Source organism: Delphinus delphis, chromosome 13 (assembly GCF_949987515.2).
Source record: "Delphinus delphis chromosome 13, mDelDel1.2, whole genome shotgun sequence".
NCBI lineage: Eukaryota > Metazoa > Chordata > Mammalia > Artiodactyla > Delphinidae > Delphinus > Delphinus delphis.
The window spans coordinates 46312944-46337855 of record NC_082695.1 but is presented as its reverse complement, the minus strand read 5'-3'; the positions used below and the strand labels follow the sequence as shown (position 1 = coordinate 46337855).

At 40.2% G+C, this 24912-nt stretch overlaps 1 protein-coding gene, 1 long non-coding RNA gene and 1 other non-coding gene across 6 annotated transcripts in view; 1 reads left to right on the top strand and 2 right to left on the bottom strand.

Annotated features, from left to right (window-relative positions):
* The window catches only part of DSG2 (desmoglein 2), a 47170-nt gene extending 37012 nt beyond the window's left edge, over window positions 1–10158 (bottom strand). The window contains exon 1 of the mRNA XM_060028847.1: window positions 10066–10158. Coding sequence (XP_059884830.1) covers window positions 10066–10104 — 39 coding nt within the window. The 5' untranslated portion in view covers window positions 10105–10158. The remainder of the gene's footprint in view (window positions 1–10065) is intronic.
* LOC132436214 (uncharacterized) overlaps window positions 1–24912 on the top strand; it is a 263185-nt gene that overhangs the window by 48346 nt on the left and 189927 nt on the right. For 3 of the 4 annotated variants that reach the window (XR_009521743.1, XR_009521744.1, XR_009521741.1), the window contains exons 1-2: window positions 10591–10761; window positions 19796–19891. This is a non-coding gene — a long non-coding RNA (uncharacterized lncRNA). Of the gene's footprint in view, window positions 1–10590; window positions 10762–19795; window positions 19892–24912 lie in introns of those variants that run through there. The other variant, XR_009521742.1, reaches the window with a different exon arrangement.
* On the bottom strand, window positions 17448–17554 carry LOC132436688 (U6 spliceosomal RNA). The gene has a single exon (XR_009521841.1). It is a non-coding gene; the product is annotated as a U6 spliceosomal RNA (small nuclear RNA).

Sequence of the window (24912 nt, the reverse complement as noted above, 5' to 3'; positions counted from 1 at the left end):
AAAAATATCATGTGTGACATGCCTTTAAGACTGAAGAAGAAACGTAAGTTTCTAGTCTCTGTAGTCAAAGAAGTAGTATTTTTAGATGAACCAGAAAAATCCTTCAAAACCTTTCCCAATTTACTGAAGTTCAGAAAAAATTTAAAAATTTTCTACCGTTAGATCCCATGCATCCTGTAAAAACTGGCCTTTTTGGTAACTGGAAAGAAAATAATTTTTTTTTTTTTGGCAGAGCCATGAGGGAAGGTCAAATATCACTGAAAAAAATACAATCAATCAATGACTCTTTGTTCCCAAGGTCAGCACCTTTAGAAAAGACATCCAACTCTGAAGTCACCTCGATCAGTTTAACAAACAGAATCCTGGAGGACTTACAAGTCAGTGATGACAGTTCTTCCTGGCTAATAGGCTGTCGGCCGGAAGTAGAGGATTTTGAAGCTTTCTTTTGTGATTCTATGAGTCCAAGGTTAGGTGACCCCTTAAACTTTAATATCTCAGACCAATCGATAACTTACTGAAGATGAGACGTAGAGGGGTACAAAGTAGTTTAAAATATTGTTTTAACTTTGAGGCATTATAATGGCTTATTGTTTCCATTCAGCCAGAAAGAACTTTAGCCTACTTTAGCAGGGCGGTCAAGGGATGATCTTCGGTACCCAAATAGAGGTGACCTAACACATGCCCGCTGCTGTTCTTCAACCTCATGCCCACCCCCGACAATCACAGAAAAGCCTGTTACTTCCCTTTCCTACCCACCCTTCCAACAACGCAGAATGTTTTCAAATTCTGTTTCTCCATTTCACTGTACAGAATGCAGAATCAGAAATTGCTCTTAAGGTCCCTGGCTTACACCCAACCCATTCTTAAAGCGTTTCCAGCTTTGGCTAAAATAATTTAAAGGAAACAAAACGAGATAAAATAAAGGTCATGGATGCCACTTGTTTATTTCCTCTGATTACATATCCTGAATTTTCTAATTGTATAGACAGAACTGGTCCTCAGTAGACTCTGTATCCACAAGAAGGTCTGATAAACCTGATGTTAGACTTATGTTAGAATTTCACCTATCATACTATTTTCCTCTGGTCTTTTTTTTTGAAGGAGGAGAGGTGGTCTATAAAATTTCTTATTTTATGGCTAAACATTATACCATATTTAGAAATTCCCAACTTAAAAAAATCCAACTTACAAATGACCCACACATAAGTACAATTCCTAGGGCAGCCTCACTCAACAGCTAGTTTAAACATACGTTTGTTTTCATGGCTGCTGTTTAAAAAAACTCAACCACCAAGAAAAGCAATATTTTGAACTTTAATTTTTCAACTCTGAATTTGAATTTTAGATAGGAAAATTATATACTTTAAGCCTGACAAAAATTCTATAATTGATCATAAATTCTATAAATTGATCATAATCTTTTGCCTGCTCTTTAGATGTTTGGGCTAATCTTAATGTAATAAATATGATTTGGGGTGAGTCATATTGACGTTAACTTTAAAGGGGGAGATATTTTCCTTGGAAACATTTATTGGTGCCAAGAATTTTAAAATGCTTGAGTTAGCAATGCTGTGCTACACTTGAGTTGTTAGAGCACGTTGTGAACTGTCCTTTCAAGTTGCCTTTTGTGTAGTCATGGACAGCTCCTATTTTTAACTTGGCATAGACAAATAAACAGAAGACCCAAAAAAGTCAACATTATTTTATTTAGTCAATTTCCTTGGCCCCTAAAACATTAAAAAAAAATCAGAGTTGCTAATAAATAGCTAAAAGTAGGCTTTTTCATATTTAATCTTCTTTTTCAATTCCCAATTATTTTCTAATAGGGATGTTAATAAACAGTGGTTCTCAAACTTGAGTGGCACGTGAATCATCTTGTTGAAACACAAGACTTCTGAGTTTCTGATTCAGTAGGGCTGGGGTGGGGTATAAAAATCTGTATTTCTAACAAGTTTCCGGGTAATGCTGATGCTGCTGGTCCTGAGACCCCACTTTTGAAAACAATTGTGTAAAATCACACAGTAGCAAAGGAAAGGGAAGGGGAGCCTGCATAACTCATAGACTGGAGAATTAGCCCTTAATTACAGAGATGTGTGAAACGATACATTCCAAATAAGGAAATTCAGCAACTGAGTTATTCCCATCGCAAGAAGATTTTCCACTTTACAAGTAGTAATCAACTACAATAAAATTGCTTTAAACAGTGTTCATACCTCTTCTTCTAGCTGAAGATTTACTGATCCTGAGCATTTATCATTTTTGAAATACTTTACCATTTTATTGGTGTTTTCTGTAATTGCTACAAATGCTTTTGGAATCAGGCAAAATACAAGCAAATCTGTAAAATATATCTTTTCAGATACATCTACATAATACATAATTTCTTAAACAAAAATGATGGGCTGTTTCCACCCTTTTGCTGCAATATATTTCTGAAAATTACACTAAAAAATAGAATGAAGAAAACCAGATTTCTTCCCCCGCCCCCCCCAAGAAGCTTAAGAAAACCAAGAACTTCAAATTGTCCTTTTTCATCACTAGATGGCACTATCCTGTCAGTAAGTCAAACTGCAGGAACTACCAGAAACTGACCAACAATTGACTCCAAGGTCCAAAGTGGAAAACAGGCATTTTCAATTGGCTTCAAATAAGTGGACTGGCAAAACTGAACAGTGAGAGAAATCAATGGTTTTAGAAAGTTGTTTAGAATACTTCTGCAGGACTGTGCAATTAGGCAAATTTCAATTTACATTTCTTCTGCTTTTTTTTCCTTTCTAGGATGATTCTATCTTGTAATGAAACTGAACCAATTATCTAGTTCCAGAAGTTCAGGCCTTATGTATGACTAACTATAGAAAACTGCTTGTAAAGGAGGTCACAGTGATGCCTTTGGATTGACAGAGAGGCATTTGGTGTCGGGGGACTTGGGTTCTACCCAGATTCATCCATTAATAACATTCAGTAAATCCAGTTACTGGCACACAGTGGGTACTCAAAAAATGTCAAATTAGTTTCCCTACATTCTCCTTTCCCCCACTGTAGGCTTCATGATAGTGGGACAGCTCACAAGCACCTAGAAGGCTGTTTGGCATATAGCGAAAGCACGTCTAGTAATTGCCGAATGTGTTAAAGGTCAAACAAAAACTTACCAACCACACTATCTGAGTGTTAAACGTTTCTTCTAAACAAATGAAATCCAGATTATTATTCCACCTTTTTCCAAACATAGAAAGATACATTAGCTTTTAGGTTTTTAAAGGATTCTTCTGTGTCCAAGGCATTGAGCTAGTATAGATAAATGGTACATAGATCCTGTTCTAAAGAAGTTTAGCAGGAGAGATAAAGTGTACATAAGTTACTATAACAGAGGTAGAAGAAATTCATTGTGTGCACGGCAGTTGCAAAAGCAGTTCTGGGGAGCTCAGAAAAGGCAGAAATGACCTCCTTCTAGAGAAATCCGGAGAGGTTTAGGTGTGGGAGCAGATGGGAGGCGGAAGGAAATGATCTGCTTTAAAGACCGCACCGGCCAGAACTTGCAGAGGGAGGGCAAAGAACAGGAAGGCGTGCAATCTGACACCTAGACCGTGTGTCGGTAGTGAGTAGAAAATAAGGACAAAAAGTTGTGCTAAGGATCTTCACTGATCCTATAAGGATCAGCTTCTGATGAGGGATACTATGCCCCCAGAGCTTCGGAGAGATTTTTTTGGCAGTGCTCCACGGCGAGAGGCAGGAGACAGTTTGAAGGTTAAATAAGCCAGAGCAGATGTGATGAGGGCCCGTAATAGGGTAATGGCACTGGGATGGGTGGGTGGAGGCAACAGTCTTCATGGGGACGACGTTAGAGCTTGGCAGTGCCCTGCGTGTGGAGGATAGGGGAAGGGATCAGAGATTGAGTAGTTAGAAGGATGCATTCTCAGAGCACGAACTGTAGAAATGTTAAGCTAGAATCCTGAGGAAACGCTCTGCGTAGGGAAGAGGCAGCAGGCTCGAGAGTAGGGCGATGCGGCTCAAGGCGCAGGGCTTACTGCGCGGTCCTAGGGGCGCGCCCCTCAGCCACCGCTGTTACCGGCCACGCTCTGCCTCCCCCATGTACCTCCTGGGCCTCCTGGTGATCTGAGTACAGCATATCCTCCGGTGCCGGATGGGAAAACCACCGCAGCCTCCCGGAGGTGAAAGGACCCCCAGCAGAGTACTATGGAAGCAAAGGAAGGAGATATTTGAAAGAAGAGCCGATCCACAGTGTTAGAACAAGAATGACGATTGGGCTAGGCGTCCTGCCCCATTTCCCAGTTAGCACTTTTGGGGTGTAAGGAGAGTGGATCTCCAACATGAGGGAGTTTATGGGCCACTTATTTGTGTATTTTTAGTTTGTATCGTAGGGAACTTGAAAGCGTAGTGGGATGGAGGTATTTTAGAATAGGGGAAATGGGACCTCTTTCTTCTCGTCTCCACCCAAATCTGCCTTCTCATTCCCTCAGCCAGGCAGCACCTGCTAGGCTGATGAAAGGAATTCCCACGAAGGTGCGATTTTGAGGTAAGACCTAGAAAAGTGTTTGGCACAGAGTAGGTGCTCAATAATACTTGCTGAATAAATGAATGTATCAAGGCTTAATCAACTGAGAGGATATTTGCATTTTAAAAAGACAGAGGTAAGTAAGATGAATCCCTGATTAGAATCTCTCACTATTTGCCTATCGCCATTTCTCAGCGGGGGAGCAATTGGCATTTCTGATAGGAAAAGTCTTCCTGAGTGGCCAATTTTTTCTTGAAGGTTCTGTTCGTTGCTGGAGGTTTAGCCACGCTGCATTTCGAGTACTAAATGCCAGTAGCATCCTGCACCTTGTGACAATCAAAACGCCCCTTTCACATCCTTCCCCCCATCCCCACCCCGGGCCCCGACATTTTCTTGAGAACCCTTGTTCCCAAACCAACCCTCCTGCCAGGCTGCACCCTCCCTCCACAGGACTGTCTGGGCTTTTCTGCCGTCTTTGATCACAGCATCCCAAATTCTGGAAGTTTTTTTTTTTTTTTTAATAATGAGGCAAAATTGTACCCAGTCGACTACCATCTCTTCTTTCTCCACCCCTTCCTGACCTACTCAACTAACATTCATCTTTTCATTTTATGATTTGAACACCTCCCTAAAAGCACTCACTTGTCAATTAAGCCTTCTGTGGCTTCCCTTGGTATCAAGAAGGCTGCAGACATCTTTCAGCATGTCGTTCTGCTCTGCATACTGTGTTCCAGCTACATGGACTCTTCCTGTTTTTTCAAGGAACCATGCATCCTTGTCTTCAGGCCTTTGCATATGCTCTTCTCTCTACCTAGAACATTCTTCCCCCTCTTTCTCTTCATATCATCTCATTAATTTATAATTACTCTCAGGTCTTAGCTGGGATGTTCAGTGCTGGAGCTCCTTCTGTAGGCTCCATGGCACTGTGTGTTCTTTTATCATTACTCTTCTTACCATCACCCATTTGGAATTTAGCCATTTACTTGTTTACTAGACTGTAAGCACCATGAGGGCAGAACCCATCTGACTTTTTACTGGTCTCCCAATGTCTAGCACACGGTTTAGAACTGAGCAGGGAATCACTAAATAGTGGTCATATGGGGTTAGTTCCTACCTAGTTTATTTTCTTGTGGGCATCATTCATCTTACCATTAGACTATGGTACAAATCCTGGTGTTCCAGCTTCCTTCACCCTAATCATCAAGCTTTGCATATGATAAAAATCTCAGTAAATTTTAAAATAATTAGAAGTAAACAAAAAGAGTGCAATGTCATATGTGGTATACATCTGAAACTTTAAGGTAAACTTAACTGAGAAAACAATCTTGCATCATATGGGGACTGTATGTTTGAAAAGTGTTATCAGCTGTTAAAATCTGTGGCACAATGAAAGACAGAAAAAAAGCTGTGATTGAGAAATGCTAAAATTGATCTAAAGCTCATTTATAATTTCAATTAAGCTTTCTGACTTTTACTGCAATTTGGCGGTTTTAAAAATATGAACCCCTATTCAGTGTGTAATTTCTTTTCCATATAAATATTTGTATGCTTCATTCATGAATAAACTATTTTGCAAAATTTAGATTGGTAATTCTCTCACACCTATCTAATTATTAGATTAACTGGGACGTTTCTATCGATATACATTTCTGGACTTTAACCTTGAGATTTTAATTTAGCTCATCAGGTATTTCTAATGATCAGGGAGAATGTAAATGAAATTAATGCTCATGTCTTTTTGTAAAGTACTTTCCGCTAAGTTTATAATTAAAGAAACTTCTGTTAAGAGTTGCCATTTCCCCATTACCTATTAATTTTTTAGAAACAAAAACAAATGTGAAATCATACATTTCTAAAACCCCTGAATATAACTGATTATTCTTATAAGTTTCAATATTTACCATCTCACTTATACTTGAGTTTATTCTAAAATCTGTTATCCACTTGCATATTAGAACCTTAAGCATAACTCCAAAGTTGTTGATACTTTATAGATAGTTGAACCTACTTGTTATGGGTTGAATTGTGTCTCTCAAAAGAAGATATATTGAAGTCCTAACCCCCAGTACCTCTGAATGTGACCTTACTTGGAAACAGGGTCTTTGCAGATTTAACCAAGTTTGATGTCATTAGTGTGAGCCCTGATCCAACAGGACCAGTGTTTTTATGGAAAAGGGAAATCTGGACACAGACTCAGACATGCACAGAGGGAAGTCGATATGAAGAGACAGGAAGAATGCCACGTGAAGACAGAGGACTGGAGTGTGTACCGACAAGGCAAGGAATCCTAGAGATTGGTGGTCAACCACCCAACCCCAGGAAGAGGCAAGGAAGGAAACCTGTAGGTTTCAGCCCACACCTTAATTTCAGACTTCTGGCATCTAGAACTGTGAGAAAATAAATTTCTGTTTTAAGCCACCCAGGTTTTGGTACTTCGTTATAGCAGCCCTAACAAACTAACATATGAGTAGACACAACCGCTCACAGTATAATTTGCTCCCACTTAATCTTTAAAATGTAGTTTGATTTTGAAGGACAAGCTTAATTAGTCAAAGGCAAAACTGAGGCAACCACCAGAAAATCTCTTCAAGTGCCCTCTTTAGCAGGGTGTTGAAGCCTGTGGACCTCTTCTCAGAATAATGTTTTTAAATTTATAAAATAAAAAACATCGAATTATGAATGAACTCAATTACATTGAAATAGTTATCAGAATTTTTTAAAAAACACCAATTTGTGATGCAGTCATGTCATGTACTTCATTATCAACACATTAAGTAATAAAATATAGCAGAAAGTCTATTAATGATGAGAAAAATGGTATTTTAAGATACCTATAGTATTATGTGAAAATATCTGTGCATTCTATTGTCTAAAGTCACAAGTACTGCTATGCTATTGCAGTGTCTTTCCTACACATAATTTAAAGAAATGTTAAATTTCAGTTAAACATTAGTGAGAACAGGTATGTAATTTATTCCCAGCCATGTCTAAGGACCTTCTGAATTCTATCTATGGACCATCTGGGAGTCGGTAATTGCCAGGTAAGGAACTCTTGGTGAGGAAAGGTTCTCTGACTTTATTTACAATATTACCTCTATTTCCCATTTTGATAGAGTTGGCTCTATCTGTGTGATAGCTATGTGGGTGCCACTCAACATCTCGCTTCTGGTTTATCTCCGTGAACTTCAGAGGAAACCTAGAGACCACATATCAGACTCCCAGCAGCTAACGTTCTGAATGTGATTTAGGTTCAACAACCAGCATCTACGTGAGATGTGAAAGAAGGAAGTGAAGCAGAAGCTACGTGTCTGCTGTTCTTGCTGGCAAGCATAGATGTGGATGGAGCTGGGTTTCTGCAGCTATCTTACTCTGGGTTCTAGTGTTCATCTAGTAGATTCTGTACTAGATTCATGGGTACCAAGATGCAGAGCCCTGGTACATTTCGTTGGTATGCATCCTAGCAAATGTGGCATGGTTCCGGAGCTGGCAGCAACAGTAGCACCCTGATCATGGCCATTTCCACACTGCCGGGTGGCAGTGTTGGTTCCTGATCACAGGAGAGGCAGCAGCTCCCTAAGGGCTTAGGCTCTGCGGGATGGATGGCTCTGAAGTCACTGACAGCTCAAAATGGAGTGTTTCCTCAGTCCTCGCCACACGGATGCAATCAACACAATGCCCTGAAATAAATATCTTCCTGCTTTAACTAGCTAGAGTGAATCCTGTGATCTACAACTGAACTCTGACCCGTACGCACTACAATTTCTATTACCTTCTATAAAAGAGCTGTGTCCTGGAGAAGTACTTCTGTCAGCATAGCTGCTTTCAAATATTCTTCACTAAAATCTATACTTCCAACTTCAAACACATCAGTGCGCAAAATGCCCACTGTTCTTTGACCAAAAATAAACATACTCAAAATACATATCGTGCAAGTATTGCAGAAAATACAAAGAAGTGTCCAAGAATTTTGCTTATTCAGTTAGTTAGAATCACTTTTCAAAGGAGCAGTCAATCGCTGCTCAATAAAGTAAAAATACTGAATTGATAAAGTAAAAATTATGCCTAAATTATATACCTATTTCTCTGTAAATGTACTTGAATTGGCCTGCTTGTTATATCACTTGAGAACAAAGGCAATTTCTTTTCTAGGATTTTATATTTAACCCTCAAACTAAGCTAGGTGCTATGCTAGTTTTGTAATCTCCTTAGTCTGGAAGTACCATGATGAGGGAACTAGTTGCTTTGCTACTCTGGAGGCCAAAAAGGAAACCACAAATTATCTTTGAAAAGTTTTATTAACAAAATAAACTTGAATTGAAAATTACCTCAATGATTTAGGCAAAATGAAATGGATAAAAAGCATGAAAATTAACTGGTGTGCCAAAGGTCCGCAGGTCCTAAATAGCACGCAAGTGAGAGTTCACTGAAATCCCTAGATTTCATTAGTCATGTTTCTTCCTGTGTGAGATATAGGAAAAAAAAATATTTTCCCTCTTTCATTGTAATTCTGGGATAGAGAGAAGGCAATCTTTCGGAAGTTAGCGCTTTCAATACAGAGAATGTACTTGTAGTTTTTATTTTCACCATTATATAAGAAAGCAGTATGATTTTGTACCTAATCTCTGTGAACATACCTGTTCAGTTAAGTCTCTGGAAGGTGAATGCACGCCTATATGAACAGGATAACTGTCATTTTATCAAAACCCATCTAGCAAACCCTTATAAAGCAGATACATTTCTTAATTATGTACAATTCCTTTAACAAACAAAACAAACATATTTAAAACCCCATCTGAATGTAGAAGCCAGGCATAAGAAATGCAGATCGAGAGATGGAACACTGTTTGCCAGTTCCTTTAAGAACCTCTGAAAATCCCGTTTGACTGTGGCGCTGCATATCGATTTTGTGTAATCTTTTAAAAGGAAAAAAATCTTAAAACTATTACATATGTTCATTACCTTTAATACTAGGCGACTGTTTTAAAACACCAACTTTGGGAACTTTAAGTTCAGACTATATGTGGGTGATTTCAAAAGTAACGTGGCTTTAACCAAAAAATTACACTTTGTAAAATACATTAAAGAAACTATTTGGGGCCCCTTCCTGCAGTCTAGGAATACAGGTGTTTCCCCAGGTCACTGCCGCGCCCGGGTGGCGGGAGCCCCGGGGAGGAGGCGCGGCCGCTGCTCCCACCGCCTCCATGTTGCCGTCTGAGGAGACTCCGGACAAAGCTCTCGACCTCCAGGAAAGGTCCCCGCTCCAGGGCTCACTACACCCGCGGATCGCAGATACAGAAACGCGCCAGGGCTTGCGCGTGGCGGTAAGAAAAACGGAACTTCAGCCAGCTTCCCACGCCCGCTCCTTCCCAGCGGAGCCGCAGGGTCCGCGCTCGCCGCCGCCTGCTCGGCCCTTTCCCACCTCGGGGCACAAAGAGGGAGCGCCGGGCGGGCCGATGCTTGCCCGGCGGAAGCGGGCAGGTCGGGGCGCGGGCCGGGCGCCCGCGGCTGCCCAGGCCCGCCCGAGGCTCCGCGCCCCTGCTCCCCGCACTTACCAGGAGAAGCAGCAGCGAACCCCCCGCGCCCAGCGCCATCCCGTCGCAGGCTCCGTCTCGGGCCGCCAGCACCACTCGGCGCCGCCGGCTCCCCGCGTCCCCGCGCGCGCGCGCGCGCGCGCGCGCCCGCTCCTCCCCGGCGCCCCCGCCCCGAGGGTCCCCTCCCCCGCGGCGGCCGCGCGGCCCTGCCCAAAGGCGCGGTTCCAGGTGTGGCCTCCGCGAGAAAATGGAACCCGGAACCGGGAGCCCGGAGCCCGGCCGAGCTGCTCGCGCTGAGGTGGGACCTGCGTGGAGGAGGGAGGCGCACGGTGGACTCCCGCCCCGCGCCGCACACGCACCTGGAGCCGTGACGTCCCCGGCATGGGGACTTGGAGTGGCAGGCCCCGCCCCGTCGTCCTCCCCTCCCCGACCCGCTCTTGCCGGAGTGTGGCCGGGCTCTGCAGCCGAGGCCCGCGGCGGCCAGTGAGCCGGCCCGGCCGCCCGAGGCCGCCGGAAGGTTCAGTGCGTTGTAACTGTACGCGAGGCCCAGGTGGCGCGGAGGAGAAAGACGAGTGACGCCCGGACCCGCGTCCTCAACCGCGGCCGGGTGCGTGTGGCCCGCTCTCCGGGAGCGAAGATTCTGGAGCAGGATTTCGGGTGGTTATCTCCGCGAAGGCTTCTCACCTCTTCCCCTGGCCCCTTCAGTGCTTTCCACAGGTATGCCGCTTGTCTGGCTCAGGGGAAGCCGTTATTAGAAGAATCACACATGATCCAAATGGACAGTTCTTCGGCCCCTTGTTAACTAGCTTCGACTGGCAGAAAACTCTAGAGGGCTTCAGGGAAACATATACGCTTCCATATGATTTACAGAATCTCTTACACAAAGTGTCACTAGAGGTCAGAATCCTGTCTGCAATAGTTACTTAGCTGTGTGACCTGGACAACCACTCTGTGCCTCAGTTTCCAGATCTGTCAAATGGGATTAATGGCATCCAACAAATAGGACTGTTGTGAAGATTAAATCAGAAAATCTGTATGATGGGTTCTGTAGTGTCTAGCACATCCGGGTTCAACAAATGGTGGTGGTGTTATTATTTTTGCAAGTGTAAATATTAAGTTGGATTCTTCTCGAAAAAAACAGAAACTCTAGAATCAGCAACAGATTAGGAAACTTCTAAGAAAGGCTAATTATTGACAATGAAGTATTGGAAGAGCCTATAAATGTATAAACGGTTGATTTGCTACTAGAACCAGACATTTGGCATCAGAGTTGGCCAAAATAGTAGAGTTCCTTTTGTAGTTAGAAGTGCCTTCCTCTCCCTCCCCCAGTATCTCCTACCCTTCTTTCCCCAGTTCTAATCTTGCCACTTTTCCAGATCCAGTACAATGGCCATCTCTGCCTTAGTCCTTTTCTTCCTAAGCTGCCAGGGACCTCTTTGAGCTGAGAACCACATTTTCCTCTGTTTAGGGAGTAAATGCACAGTGACTTTTCTCATAGTGTTACTTAAGTATCAGTGGCTAAACTGAGGACAAAGTATCTAGGAGGAGTGTCTGCTTAGTTTCCCACTGTTTCCAGTGACTAGAACAGTGCTGAGTCCCATGATGGACTCTCAATAAACGTTGGTTACATAGCTGAGTCAGGAGGGAAGAATGTCTTCTAGTTTCCACTCCTTTCTCTTGAGTTAGGTGTGGTTGGTAGCACCGTTGGTGATAATTCTCATTCCCCATCACTGCTGGGAAAGCTACTAATTAAACAAGGCAGGCTTTACCAAAACACTCACAAATCATCCCTGGAATCCTACCTAAAATTAGTGCTCTTGCAACTGACTCCTATAGGCAAGTATTTATGCCTCATTATCTAGAGTTTGATCTCTGTTTAGTAATGAAGATAATTGTAGCTTCCGGAATGAGAAAAGCTAATGCAGATTTTATTTCTGTTGGATTATTTACTCTCCCCTGGAGGCTGTCAAAGGCAATTTCAGGAAAGTATTCCTCTATAAGACTTTTATTGTAAGGCTTTGAGAGAAGATGTCAATACGTGTACAATCCAATGCCATAGTATGTCATTCTTGAATTAGTTCCTTCTGAAACTTATGACTCAGTGAGTTGAAGGGACTTGTTGGAAGTCACATCATACACAGCTAGTTCTCTAGCTCCTGACTTTTTTCTGCTGGCATGAGAGTCAATCTATTTCATAAATCTCTTTGCACAAGAACAAATGCCATTCCCAATGAAGTGCTGATTGCTTTAAAGTAAATTGAAGTGTTAACAAGATGTGAAAGGTTTAACTTGCAGGTTTTTCCCCCTAAATTGTTGAACATTATGGTAAATGTACTTTTAAGACACGTACTTATAATGCATCAGTTAAAAAAACATACTTTGTGCAAATAATTAGCTTTAATATCTAGATATATTCAAAATATCTATCTGGGTTATGTTTCCCAGCATACTTTGTTTCACATGTACACACAGGTGATTAGCTTATTAGAATCATCTCTTAGTATTATCTAAAACAAAAATGTTAAAAAAAAGTTTTCATAAAGACCAACAAAAACTGGTTATGACAGTCAAGAAGCTTTCTCATAGAATGTTGATTAATAAAGGGCATGTGAAACAGGGAATATAGCCAATATTTTATAATAACTATAAATGGAGCATAACCTTTAAAATTGTGAATCACTATATGGCACACCTGTAACTTGTATAATATTGTACATAAACTATATCTCAATTTAAAAAACGAAAAAAATAAAGGGTATGTGGATACAGGAAAAACTATGACACGTATCTAGGTCAAGGGAGAAGGGCGAAAAGAGGAGGAGTTTGTTTTCTGGTTTAGTTCCACTCATTTGTTCAACATTTAGTTTGTCTCTGTTCACCAAATATTTAATTTGCATTTTACTGTCAATACAAAGATAAGTAATCCAAGAAACAAAAATAGATGCTTATGAAATAGTATAGCTATACCTAACATAGACTGTTATAAGTGCAGTGGTAGAACTGTTTGCACGGTATAAAGCAAACGTAGGGAAGAGAGTACCTAACTCATGCTTTGGACCGTGAGGTTGGGGTGGAGTGGTGTGGTGAGCTGATTCTTAAAGGATGAATAGTTGTGAAGGAGACATTGAACCTGTGAGGACTGAGTAACTCAAAGCATAAAGGCTGTTGGTGAAGAGTCAGGGGTTTCAGATTTATCTGAGAAAAAAGCATTTTTTTTTTCATAACGTTGACACAAACAGGAAAGTCAGAAGTAAAGACTTTTGTGTGTGTGTGAAAATTGAATTTGAGATATTAGAGCAATATCCAATGAGAAAAGTCCAGCAAGTAGTTTGAAATGAGAACATATTTGCAGGTAGATTTAGGAGGCAGAAAGTCACCTAATTTTCTTTCTTTTCGACTATTCTTTCTCAATACATTTCTTATTCTCTGCCAACCTGTTAAGTGTTTATGCCTTTTGAGTCCTTTCTATCTTTTCTTCTTACTTGGTACCTAGCACGACTCTGTAGCCACTCCCATTGTGCAGATCCATCAGTTTTCTCTTCTGAGCTTCTAACATGGGACATTACCATTTGGACATTTCATAGGGACATCGAACTACCATAATACTTTTGTAAGGATATCAAATTCAGCATACTGACAAAAAAGATTTCCCTATCCCTCTATACCTCTCCAGCTCAAGCTTGCTACTTCCTCATATGCCTTGTCAACTTGGTCACCCAAGCCAGGAACCTGAGAGTCATCCTCAATTCTCCTTTTTGCATTCTCTCCAATTATTGTACTTAACTTTCCTTTCATTCTCTGTGGCTGTGTTCAAAGTGACTCACACAACCTACATAGCAGCAGTCACACTGTGGTTTATGGTTAGTTCATTCCTGTCTGCTACTTCGATTGTTTTCCTTTCTCAAGATTGTTACTTCTTTAAGAGCAGAGGCCATATCATATTCATAGTGGGCCCAGCCCCTCGTGTCCAGCACATATTAGATGATCAATAAAGATTTGTTAGACACATGTAGAGCACAGACGTACGGACACCAAGAGGGGAAAGTGGAGTGAAGTGGGGTGGTGGGGTGATGAATCGGGAGATTGGGATTGACATATATACACTAATATGTGTAAAATAGATAACTAATAAGAACCTGCTGTATAAAAAATAAATTAATTAAATTTTAAGAAAAGATAAAGCTACTTTACCTTAAAGGAAAAAAAAAAAAAAAAGGTTTGTTGAACCAAGCCCACATGGAAGGAACTAATTACAAGTGGAAAAGGAGAGTTATAGGGGGAAGGTGTTTGAAATATCCACTCTGGATGGATTAATAGTGGATCTGGTCAGAAAATGTTGGTCCGGGATCGTGTGTGTGTGTGTGTGTGTGTGTGTGTGTGTGTGTGTGTGTGTGTGAGATGCACACGCATACATGTGCACACACACACATGCACGTGTGTTGGTGGGTGTTTGTCTGTTTCCCCCAACGATACTGCAGCCCAAGAGCTGGAGAGGGGTAGCGGATGGTGGGTGTGAGTCAGAGTTTCACAGTGGCCTGGCTGATAATTAAGAGGTCAAAGTGTCTGGGATATAGTATCTCGGGAGTTGAATGTGGCAGGAAGGACATGGACAAGGCAAAGCTGGAGGAGTTCAGGGTCAGGTTGAGAAGAGAGTGTATCACACTAGGAGTGGAGAAATGGGAGAGGATCATCCTTCCCCTTTGTCCTGGAGAAGGAATCATGGTCTTTTTCCATAGAGGCCAAGGCAAGAGGGACATCACAGACACTAGGTGTCAGGATGTTGAAATTTTCATGGATTCTCCAGTTAGCTGGGCCAAGAGCGGCCTCTGCCTTAGGCAGTAAGAGAACAGCACTGGCTGATTTGTGGGGTGGGGCCTCTAACAACAGGGTGGGAAAAGCTTTGCTACCTTTCTGAGCTAGAACTTACAGAGTAATAATCAAACCCAGTAGACTGCCAGCCCCGTGGTCTAGCACAAAGAAGCCAGCTTATCTTTGGTGAACAGTCATCGCCAACACCCTGCCTGATAGAGAGCCGCACGCAGTGAGTCACAGGCTCTAGCTGAGCTGTTTCCCAGAGGCTCCTCCTCGTGAGTCTGTAGATGAGGACCGACTCCTCAGATGCAAAGTCCCGAACCAAAATAATGAAATTGTCAGCAGTGTTCACAGACCAGAGAATTAGAGGAAGACACTACAGTTGCAAAATGAGATTTGGCTCAGCAAAGAAAACAGAATTGTCTATCCTTGGGTCTAAGTAGAGTGCTGAACCAACATCGTCAGAGATTCTTTTTCGAAATAAATCATACACTAGTTTTACAAGGTGATGAGGCTATAATAATGCTGAATTGAGGTGTGTACAAAGCAACGATTGTCTAGAAAACCTCAGCAAGGTCTTCATGGCCCATCAGAATGCCTCTCCCTCCTACTGACTAAGGTCTGAAATCCTTGAGCTGAAGGTTCCCTTGGCTGATACATGCATATTCCTGGGAGGGTGGCATGCTAATCTCTTATCAGTTATTTACATCACAACATGACACCACAGATACACCAAGCATGCTCCACCTCAGAGTCCTTGTACTCTCTGTTCCTTTTCCTGAGAAGGTTCTGCTCCAGACATGTACCAGGTTTCCTCACTCTTCACTTTTTTCCCCTCAAATATTACCTTATCAGTGAGATCTTCTCTGACCACCCATATAAAAATTATAATTGTTCCCACCCCCAGGGCTCCCCATCGCCCTTTCCCACTTCATTTTTCTTCTTGGCACATCACAATTTAAAAGACTGTGCATTTACTTATTATCTGTCACCATTCATTAGAATGTAAACTTCATGAGGGCTGGTGTTTTTCTCTATGAATTGCTATGTATTCAGCACCTAAACAGTGCCTGATCCATTGTAGGTCTTCATTATATACTAGTGGAACATGTGAATGAAAGAATAGTGAATATATTGGGTTGGCCAAAAAGTGCCTTTGGTTTTTTAGTAAAAATAAAACACGTTTTTCATTTTCACCAAGAACTTTATTGAACAACGTATTCACCCTTCTGCCATTTTTCAGGCAACTTCATAATTCCATCTTCCCAAAACTTTTTATCTTTTTGAGCAAAGAACTGTTCCAGGTGCCTTTTACAGTCTTCTAGGGAATTGAAATTTTTTCCATTAAGAGAATTTTGTAAAGACTGAAATAAATGGAAATCCGAAGGTGCAATGTCTGGTGAATATGGCGGATGAATCAGAACTTCCCAGCCAAGCTGTAACAGTTTTTGCCTGGTCATCAAAGAAGCATGTGGTCTTGAGTTATTCTGAAGGAAGATTATGCATTTTCTGTTGACTAATTCTAGACGCTTTTCATTGAGTGCTGCTTTCAATTGGTGTAAGTGGGAGCAGTACTTGTTGGAACTAATCGTTTGCTTTTCTGGAAGGAGCTCATAATAGAGGACTCCTTTCCAATCCCACCGTACACACAACATCACCTTCTTTGGATGAAGACCGGCCTTTGGTGTGGTTAGTGGTGGTTTATTTTACTTGCCCCACCATCTCTTCTGTTCCACGTTATTGTACAGTATCCACTTTTCATCGCCCGTCACAGATTGTTTTAAAAATGGAACGTCTTCATCAAGTTTAAGTAGAGAATCACATGTGGAAGTATGGTCAAGAAGGTTTTTTCGCTTAACTTATATGGCACCCAAACGTCAAAGCGATGAACATAACGAAGCTGGTGCAAATGATTTTCAGTGCTTGATTCGGATATTTTGAGTATGTCGGCTATCTCCCGCGTGGTATAACGTTGATTTTCTCAATTAATATCTTGATTTGATCACTATCAACTTCAACTGGTCTACCCAACCGTAGAGCATCATCCAGTGAGAAATCTCCAGCTCAAAACTTCACAAACCACTTTTGACACATTCGATCAGTCACAGCACCTTCTCCATATACTGCACAAATCTTTTGCGTTTTTGATTGCGTTTTTATCTTTCTTGAAATAATAAAGCATAATATGCCAAAAATGTTGCTTTTTTTCTTCCACCTTCAATAATGAAATGGCTACACAAAAATTCACCAATTTTGATGTCTTTTTAAATTTTTTATTTTAATTTTTTAATTAATTATTTATTTATTTATTTTGCTGTACGCGGGCCTCTCACTGTTGTGGCCTCTCCCGTTGCGGAGCACAGGCTCTGGACGCGCAGGCTCAGCGGCCATGGCTCACGGGCCCAGCCGCTCCGCGGCACGTGGGATCCTCCCGGACTGGGGCATGAACCCGTGTCCCCTGCATCAGCAGGCAGACTCTCAACCACTGCGCCACCAGGGAAGCCCCTTTTTTTAATTTTTTTAACGTCTTTATTGGAGTATAATTGCTTCACAATGGTGTGTTAGTTTCTGCCGTATAACAAAGTGAATCAAAAAATATGGAACGCTTCACGAATTTGCGTGTCATCCTTGCGCAGGGGCCATGCTAATCTTCTCTGTATTGTTACAATTTTAGTATATATGCTGCCAAAGCGAGCACAAGTGTTTTTTTAAATGCACGCTGATATGACAGCTGTCACACACAATCTAACAAAATTGTTTCAATGAAGTTAAAGACAACTAAGTGCTACTAGAGCCATCTTAGGGAAAAAAACCGAGCAAACCTTTTGGCCAACCCAATATTTTCAAGGTTATTTTGGAGGATAGGTGTGTGTGTGTGTAAAATGAGGGTAAAGGGGAAAAGAGAAGAGAGCATTATATTCCTGGAAGGACATGAGTAAATGTCACCAAACTGAGGTGTGGGTGTGCTGGGAGGCCTGCTTCACTGTGGGCAAAATCCCCCTACCTCACAATTTTATCACAGGTGGGCCTGCCAAGGCTTCCCGAACAGTATAAAGTTTGAGGCGTTTAGAGGCCAGTGGAGAACATTTCTGTGTTCTTTCTCCTTTTCAAGACGCCCTTCCTTACAGGGGGAGCAAAGTGCGAAACCAGAAACCATAAACAATATGGAAAATCCCTTTTCCCTCTGGAGGTGAACAAAGTTAGCATTCATTACAGTGTTGATTTTATCTCTCCACCTACGTTTTCTGAAAAAAATTTCAGAATAAATCTCTAGCTTTGATTTCACCCTAGGGTTTGTTTATAGGAATTCTTGGAAAGATAAGGGAAGTAGCAGTGGCTGGGGAAGAGAGGAGGAGAGTTTGGTTGCTAATAGCAGCCCTGGACTGTGTGACAGGACTTGTAGGGCTTACGGGCAGCACAAGAGTGTTTACCGAGAGTGTCAGACAGAAACCATCATGCTGACCCAAATGTGACTAATGAGCCTAGGGAGATCCACCAGAAAACCCCTCAGAAGACAGAAAAGAATACCGGTTTCTCGGCGGTTACTTCATTCATTTGCACGTAGACAAGTGACATTCTTGCATATCAGGAAAAAGTGATATAGAAGCGATGCAATGGTTTTGGAGAGCAAAGGTGGAAGTAAAATACTGGCTTTAAAGACCTTTTCAAAATGATCTGACTGATGATTATAAATACTGTAGTAGAGAGAAGCAAAATTTCAAAATAAATAACAATTTCCATGTTAAAGAAAAAACAAGGATTCAAAGAAATTAACTGATTTTAATTTACTTTCAAAACTAACGTTGTTGGTGGTTTTTAAAAAACTTTTGTACCATGCAAGTCGATGCAGTAGCTTATTAATTATCAAGTTCTGAAATTTGTGATTGATTTACTTGTTAAAATCATTAGAGCACATTTAAAGTTATTCCTTAATGATGTTACTTACTTGCATTTTTGACATCCCCCTTGGGTGGAGAAAGGGTTGATTCCAGCGGGGGAGGCAAATGGAGCCTGAGGGTGAGCTTGTCCATGGGAGGGTGTGAGCTTGTGAATGTCGTTTGTCACACGTACTACACAGAAGAAATATTGGGAACTACTACCCTGCTGAGCAAAAGTTATGATATTGTTATTCTTGAATCCCAAATTTGACATTACAAATGCAAATTACTTCTATAACTTTACTTTTATAGTATAAGCAATTGAAAATCTTTTAATATGATAAATAATAATTTAATTAACTCAGTTACATCTGTACACACCCAGGAAATAGGAGAGTTGAAGCAGTCTTTCAGATATCATAAGAAAGAAAATCAAAATGTCCCTGGTAGGGTTTCCCTGGTGGAGCAGTGGTTGAGAGTCCGCCTGCCGATGCAGGGGACATGGGTTCGTGCCCCGGTCCGGGAGGATCCCACATGCCGCGGAGTGGCTGGGCCCGTGAGCCATGGCCTCTGAGCCTGCGCGTCAGGAGCCTGTGCTCCACAACGGGAAAGGCCACAACAGTGAGAGGCCCGCGTACCGCAAAAAAAAAAAAAAAAAAAAAAAAAAAGTCCCAGGTATGTGAGCATTTCAGGAAAGTGTTCTTAAATCCGTTTTGCTTGAACTGTACTTTTTTTTTTTTTTTTTTTTGCGGTGGACCTAGTTTGAGTTTCATCACCTCCTCTAGTTCCCATTTAGAAATTTTATTAGACAGAAATATGTTCAAACATTATCAAACGAGTTAAGCAAAACTGTGATACAAAAAAGGCAGTGGGAAAAAAATTGCTCCTGATACTTTAGTTTTAACGATCACAGTAACCCTTACCAGCTGGTCTGAGGACATTTGTGGTTAAAGATTTTTTTTAAATCATAGTGTTTATTATGAACATTACTATATGCCTTGAAAGCAGACCTCTTATTTTACAAGGAAATTGTCTGCTAATTTGCTATAACATTTTTTTAGGTGGACCTCTCTTAACTTCTACTGAAACAATGTCTGAATGATTCATACCTTTGGAGAGAGTCACACCCATTTCACGCAGACTCAGCTACAATAAAGGTAAGTCAGCCAACAAAGACTTCTTGTGACTAACTCTCCTGTGGGTATGAAAGAAGAAGAGAGTGTATCCTTGTACTTCTTGCTTAACTTTAGGATTAGAACATTCATCTGAAGTAATCAGTAAATTTATGACAACAAGTTAAGCAGAGCAGTATTACAGGGAAAACTTGTTGAACAAAGAAAAATCCATGTGAAGGGTCATATGGAAGAATTGTTTTATGGTTCATAAAAGTGCCATTGTGAGTTTCCATTGTTTGGACCTTGGAATTTTCAATAATAGGAATCTCAAGTCCGTAGAGTATGGTTTATTGTCCTTTATAACTCGGATTTTCACTTTAGAAGTATGAATAAGCCATCTAAAACCAAAAATTTTGTTTAAATCAGAGGACAAGTTTTATTCTAGGCTTCAGGAATAAAAAGATGATGGAATTTCTATGGAACATTTTATTTACTTTTATTTCTTAGAGACTAGATGCATTAGGTCAATTGGTCAGAATGTGAAACCTGAATCTCAGGTGTGATCCGTGGTCCTATATGGACAGATAGGTGCCACATATGTGATTTGACAGGAAAGTGTCCGTGCACTAAACACTCCACCTCCTGACCTATGACCTAATGATAATGAAATTTCACTTTGTTTTTTGAGACTGCAGATATTTGAGTATTAAAGGTGTATACTCCAAGGAGGAGAATAAGTCATTTTCTGTGATTTATACTTTGCTGTGAATTAATTTATCAATTAAAAAACTTATCAACTAGTTATGGTCAGATTTTTAAAGGAAGTAGGAAGTAGTGATTATGAAAACATTAAGCGTATCCTATTCTAGAAATAAGGTAATAAAATATGCAAAGGTAAAGACAATTTAACTTCCTTCTATTTTATGTTGGATCCACTAGCTTTTGTAAATAAAACTTCTTTTCACTTGGCACCATAAATCCTATAGAAACTGGATGTAAATTGTGGTCATTTTCTTTGTACAGTAATTAATGTTCTACTAGCATTCCCTAACATGCGTATCCTACTGGAGGTTGGGTCAGTAGCATCATTCCTTTTATGCTAATTTGGAAGTAACTATTTTTTTTGCCCAGAGCCACCTAGCTGCCCTATTTTACTTGGTGGAAATGACATAGTTAGAACTCTTAGGGTAAGAAAGCCTCCCATTCTGTCCTTTTCCAAGGGAGCTCAACTGAAATATTGCAGTCAGCTGGTCAAATTCTCATTACTTGTTTGGCTACAAGTCACAATTTGATTTGAATGAATTCATCTCTATTTGCTTGTGTATTCAGAGGAATTTCCAGTGCAGAGTAGAGTAGACAGGACAAGTTCTGTGGTTAGGCAAAAGATTAGTGAAAAAGAAATATTACAGTGACAGTTTGGAATCACAAGAATAGAATTGGCCTAGTTAATTCCTAACTCTACCTTTGATGGACAAGTTACTTTTCTTTTTAAAATTTATTTATTTATTCATTTATTTTTGACTGCATTGGGTCTTTGTTGCTGCACGCGGGCTTTCTCTAGTTGCGGCGAGCACGGGCTACTCTTCGTTGCGGTGCACGGACTTCTCATTGCAGTGGCTTCTCTGTTGTGGAGCACGGGCCCTAGGGCGCACAGGCTTCAATAGTTGTGGCTCACAGGCTCTAGAGCACAGGCTCAGTAGTTGTGGCGCACGGGCTTAGTTGCTCCGCGGCATGTGGGATCTTCCCGGACCAGGGCTCAAACCTGTGTCCCCTGCATTGACAGGCGGATTCCTAACCACTGCACCACCAGGGAAGCCCTGGACAAATTACTTTTCAGCCTGTTTGAGCATCTGTAAAACAGGACTTAGGATCGGATAATATAGATGTTTTGAGTTTGTATGGTTTCAGTAGTTTTGTATGTCACCACTCAACTTTTTGAGTTCATTTTAAAGATTGAAAAAATAGTAATAATTATTTTTATTTCAAATCTTTATGAGTGCTGTGTCCCAAGTGCATTCTTGTAACTTCTTTACAGAAACCTCATGAGGTAGGGAATGTTATTATCTCTATAACAATAATCCAGAGAGGTGCAAAGAGGTAAGTAACTTGCCAAAGACACACAACTAGTAAATGGTGAAGCTGGGATTTGAACTCAAGTACTTTGTCTCCAAAGCCTGAACTCTTAACCATTAATTTAAAACACACAGTTGAAAAACAAAACAAAACAAAAATTTCAAGTTTATCTTTTGTTAGTCATTAAAATATAATACACAGTTATTTTTTATTTTGTTTTGTTTTTTTGTTTTGTTTTGTTTTTTGCGGTACGCGGGCCTCTCACTGTTGTGGCCTTTCCCGTTGTGGAGCACAGGCTCCGGACGTGCAGGCTCAGCGGCCATGGCTCATGGGCCCAGCTGCTCCGCGGCATGTGGGATCCTCCCGGACCGGGGCACGAACCCGTATCCCCTGCATCGGCAGGCGGACTCTCAATCACTGTGCCACCAGGGAAGCCCAATATACAGTTATTTTTGATTGACTAACAGATGGAATGAAATTTAAAAATTTTCTCTTAGGTCCTCCAGTAGTAAGTTTTCATTTTATGCAAACTAGCAGGTTTTCTTTGCCTGACAGCTCACAGTTTCCTATCAAAATATTCAATAACACCTCCTGATTTGTTCTTTCAGTGGAGACATCTTTCCCTAGCTAGAGTTGGCAAAGGTGGCAATAGCATGCATTGGCTTGTTCTGGAGGCCCTGGGAGAGTGTTGCATAGAGAAGGTCTTGGATCATCCTGACAGCATATGCCTTTGTTGTTGGTTTGCAATTCAAAAGAATATTCAAAGACCAGCACAAAGAGGACAGTTCCAGGGTCCAAGAAAATGTGTATAGAAAGAGTGGCTAGTTAGAAAATCAACTTAGATTTCAAACATTAGCAGCCATAAAATATCTTCTGAGGAAGAATCCATAGCAGATTATAACAGTTGAGAGGAAAAGGGAAGATGAAGAAAAATATTGTCAAAATTTATTAGACTAAGGGTTTACTATACATTAAATTTTTTTTGACATACAAAAAGTTGTACATAATTAATGTATGCAACTTGCTGAGTTTGGAGATAAGTATAAACCTATGAAACCATTACCACAATCTATACCATAAACCTATTTATCACCTTTAAAAGTTTCCTCCTGCCCTTCTGTTTGTTACTGTTATTTTGTGTGTGACAAGAACACCTGACATAAGACTTACCTCTTAGCAAAATTTTAAGTATACAATACAGTATTTTTAAGTATAGGCTCTATGCTATACATTAGTCTCTAGGACTTATTCGTCAGTTACAACCGAAACTTTGTACCTTTGACTAATAGCTCCATTTCTTATTTCACATGTTTTTACTAATCAAAAGTTGTGGGTGTCAGCCCTGGATGAGAATAATTAAAAGTTTGGTCAAGCAAGGCCTCTTCATTGTGTCTTACCTGAAGAAATTTAGGTGGAAAATTTAGGTGATTCTTTTCTTTTTAATCATACATCTAGAGAGTAGACTCCTTGTATTGTGTGTGTGTATATATATATATATATATATATATAAACTTTGTTTCTGCAGTACCACTGAGCATTAGTGTCTGGTCCATGGGTTGGATGATGGCAAGATACTGCTTCAGCTATACCAAGCTACATAGTTACCGGAGGCAAATATGTATGCATATGTGTGCATGTGTGTGTGTGTGTGTGTGTGTGTGTGTGTGTGTGTGTGTGTGTCTCCTCCTAGTTAGGACCATACAACCTTATTATCAATACCAGTCAGTAGGACATGGAAGCCATGACTAAGTTAATCTCACATTTTCTGTTTAAATACTCATTTTTGGCTTAGTAACAATGCCTCCTTGCAGGTGTAGAAACCATACCATTATGTCATTTAAATAAATCCAAGATTACCTGATTCTGTATTGCTTTATAATTAAGAAACTTCTTTGCAATCTTCTCTTGATTATGAAAGAATATAAATACTTTCTCTGCCTTCTAAGGAAATGAGGACGTATTCTTTCAATATCAGTGTTTGGCTTTTATCATAATTTGATGTTCTGTTTTCATACAAAATTTACTGTTGCTAATTTAATAAAAATTCAGCTCACAGAAAACATAAGGAACCATTTAAAGTTATTATTTTAAAAAAACAAAACAAAAACCCAGTTCATAGATACAGAGAACAGACTGGTGGTTGCCAGAGGTAAGGGGTTGAGAGATGGGCAAAATGGGTGAAGGGGATCAAAAGGTACAAACTTCCAGCTATAAAATACATAAGTCCTGGGGATGTAATGTACAGCAGGATCACTATAGTTAATAATACTGAACTGCATATTTGAAAGTTGCTAAAATCTTAAAAGTCCTCATTGGAAGAAAAGACATTTTTTTGTAACTATGTGTGGTGACAGATGTTAACTAGACTTATTGTAGTGATCATTTTGCAATATATATAAATATCAAATAAAAAATTTTAAATATAAAGTTATTTTTTATATCTAGACACATGTCACATAACCTCTTCTAAATAGTGGGCTGTCAAAGTAAGTCTCAGGAGTTTACCGGAAAAGCGATTCCATGACTTCCAGGTAGCTTGTTTCTGTTATTAAATGTGGAGGAGAACTGCTCACTGTGACCTGAAAAATAAACCCAAATATTTTTCAAAACAGCAACAAATCATGTATTTACATTCTTTCATCTATCCCTACCTTTTTATCTTTCTATCTCTACCTTTCAATTGTATATATGTATACATATATATGCCTACATTGTACTGCTTCTTTAATCTTTAGAATTATATCTAGATTTATAATCTTTTTATTGTATAACTTTCATTGTTTTCTTTCCAATTTTTCATGTTCTACTCAAGTCAGAGCTGAAAATAAACAGATTATTCTGAGAGAGTAATAAGTATTATTATTGCTGAATAATATAATTCAGCAATATAATAATATTATTATAATATAATAAATATTATATATTTATTATTATAAATATTTTAGAAGTATATTATAAATAATAATAATTATATATTTATTATAATAAAT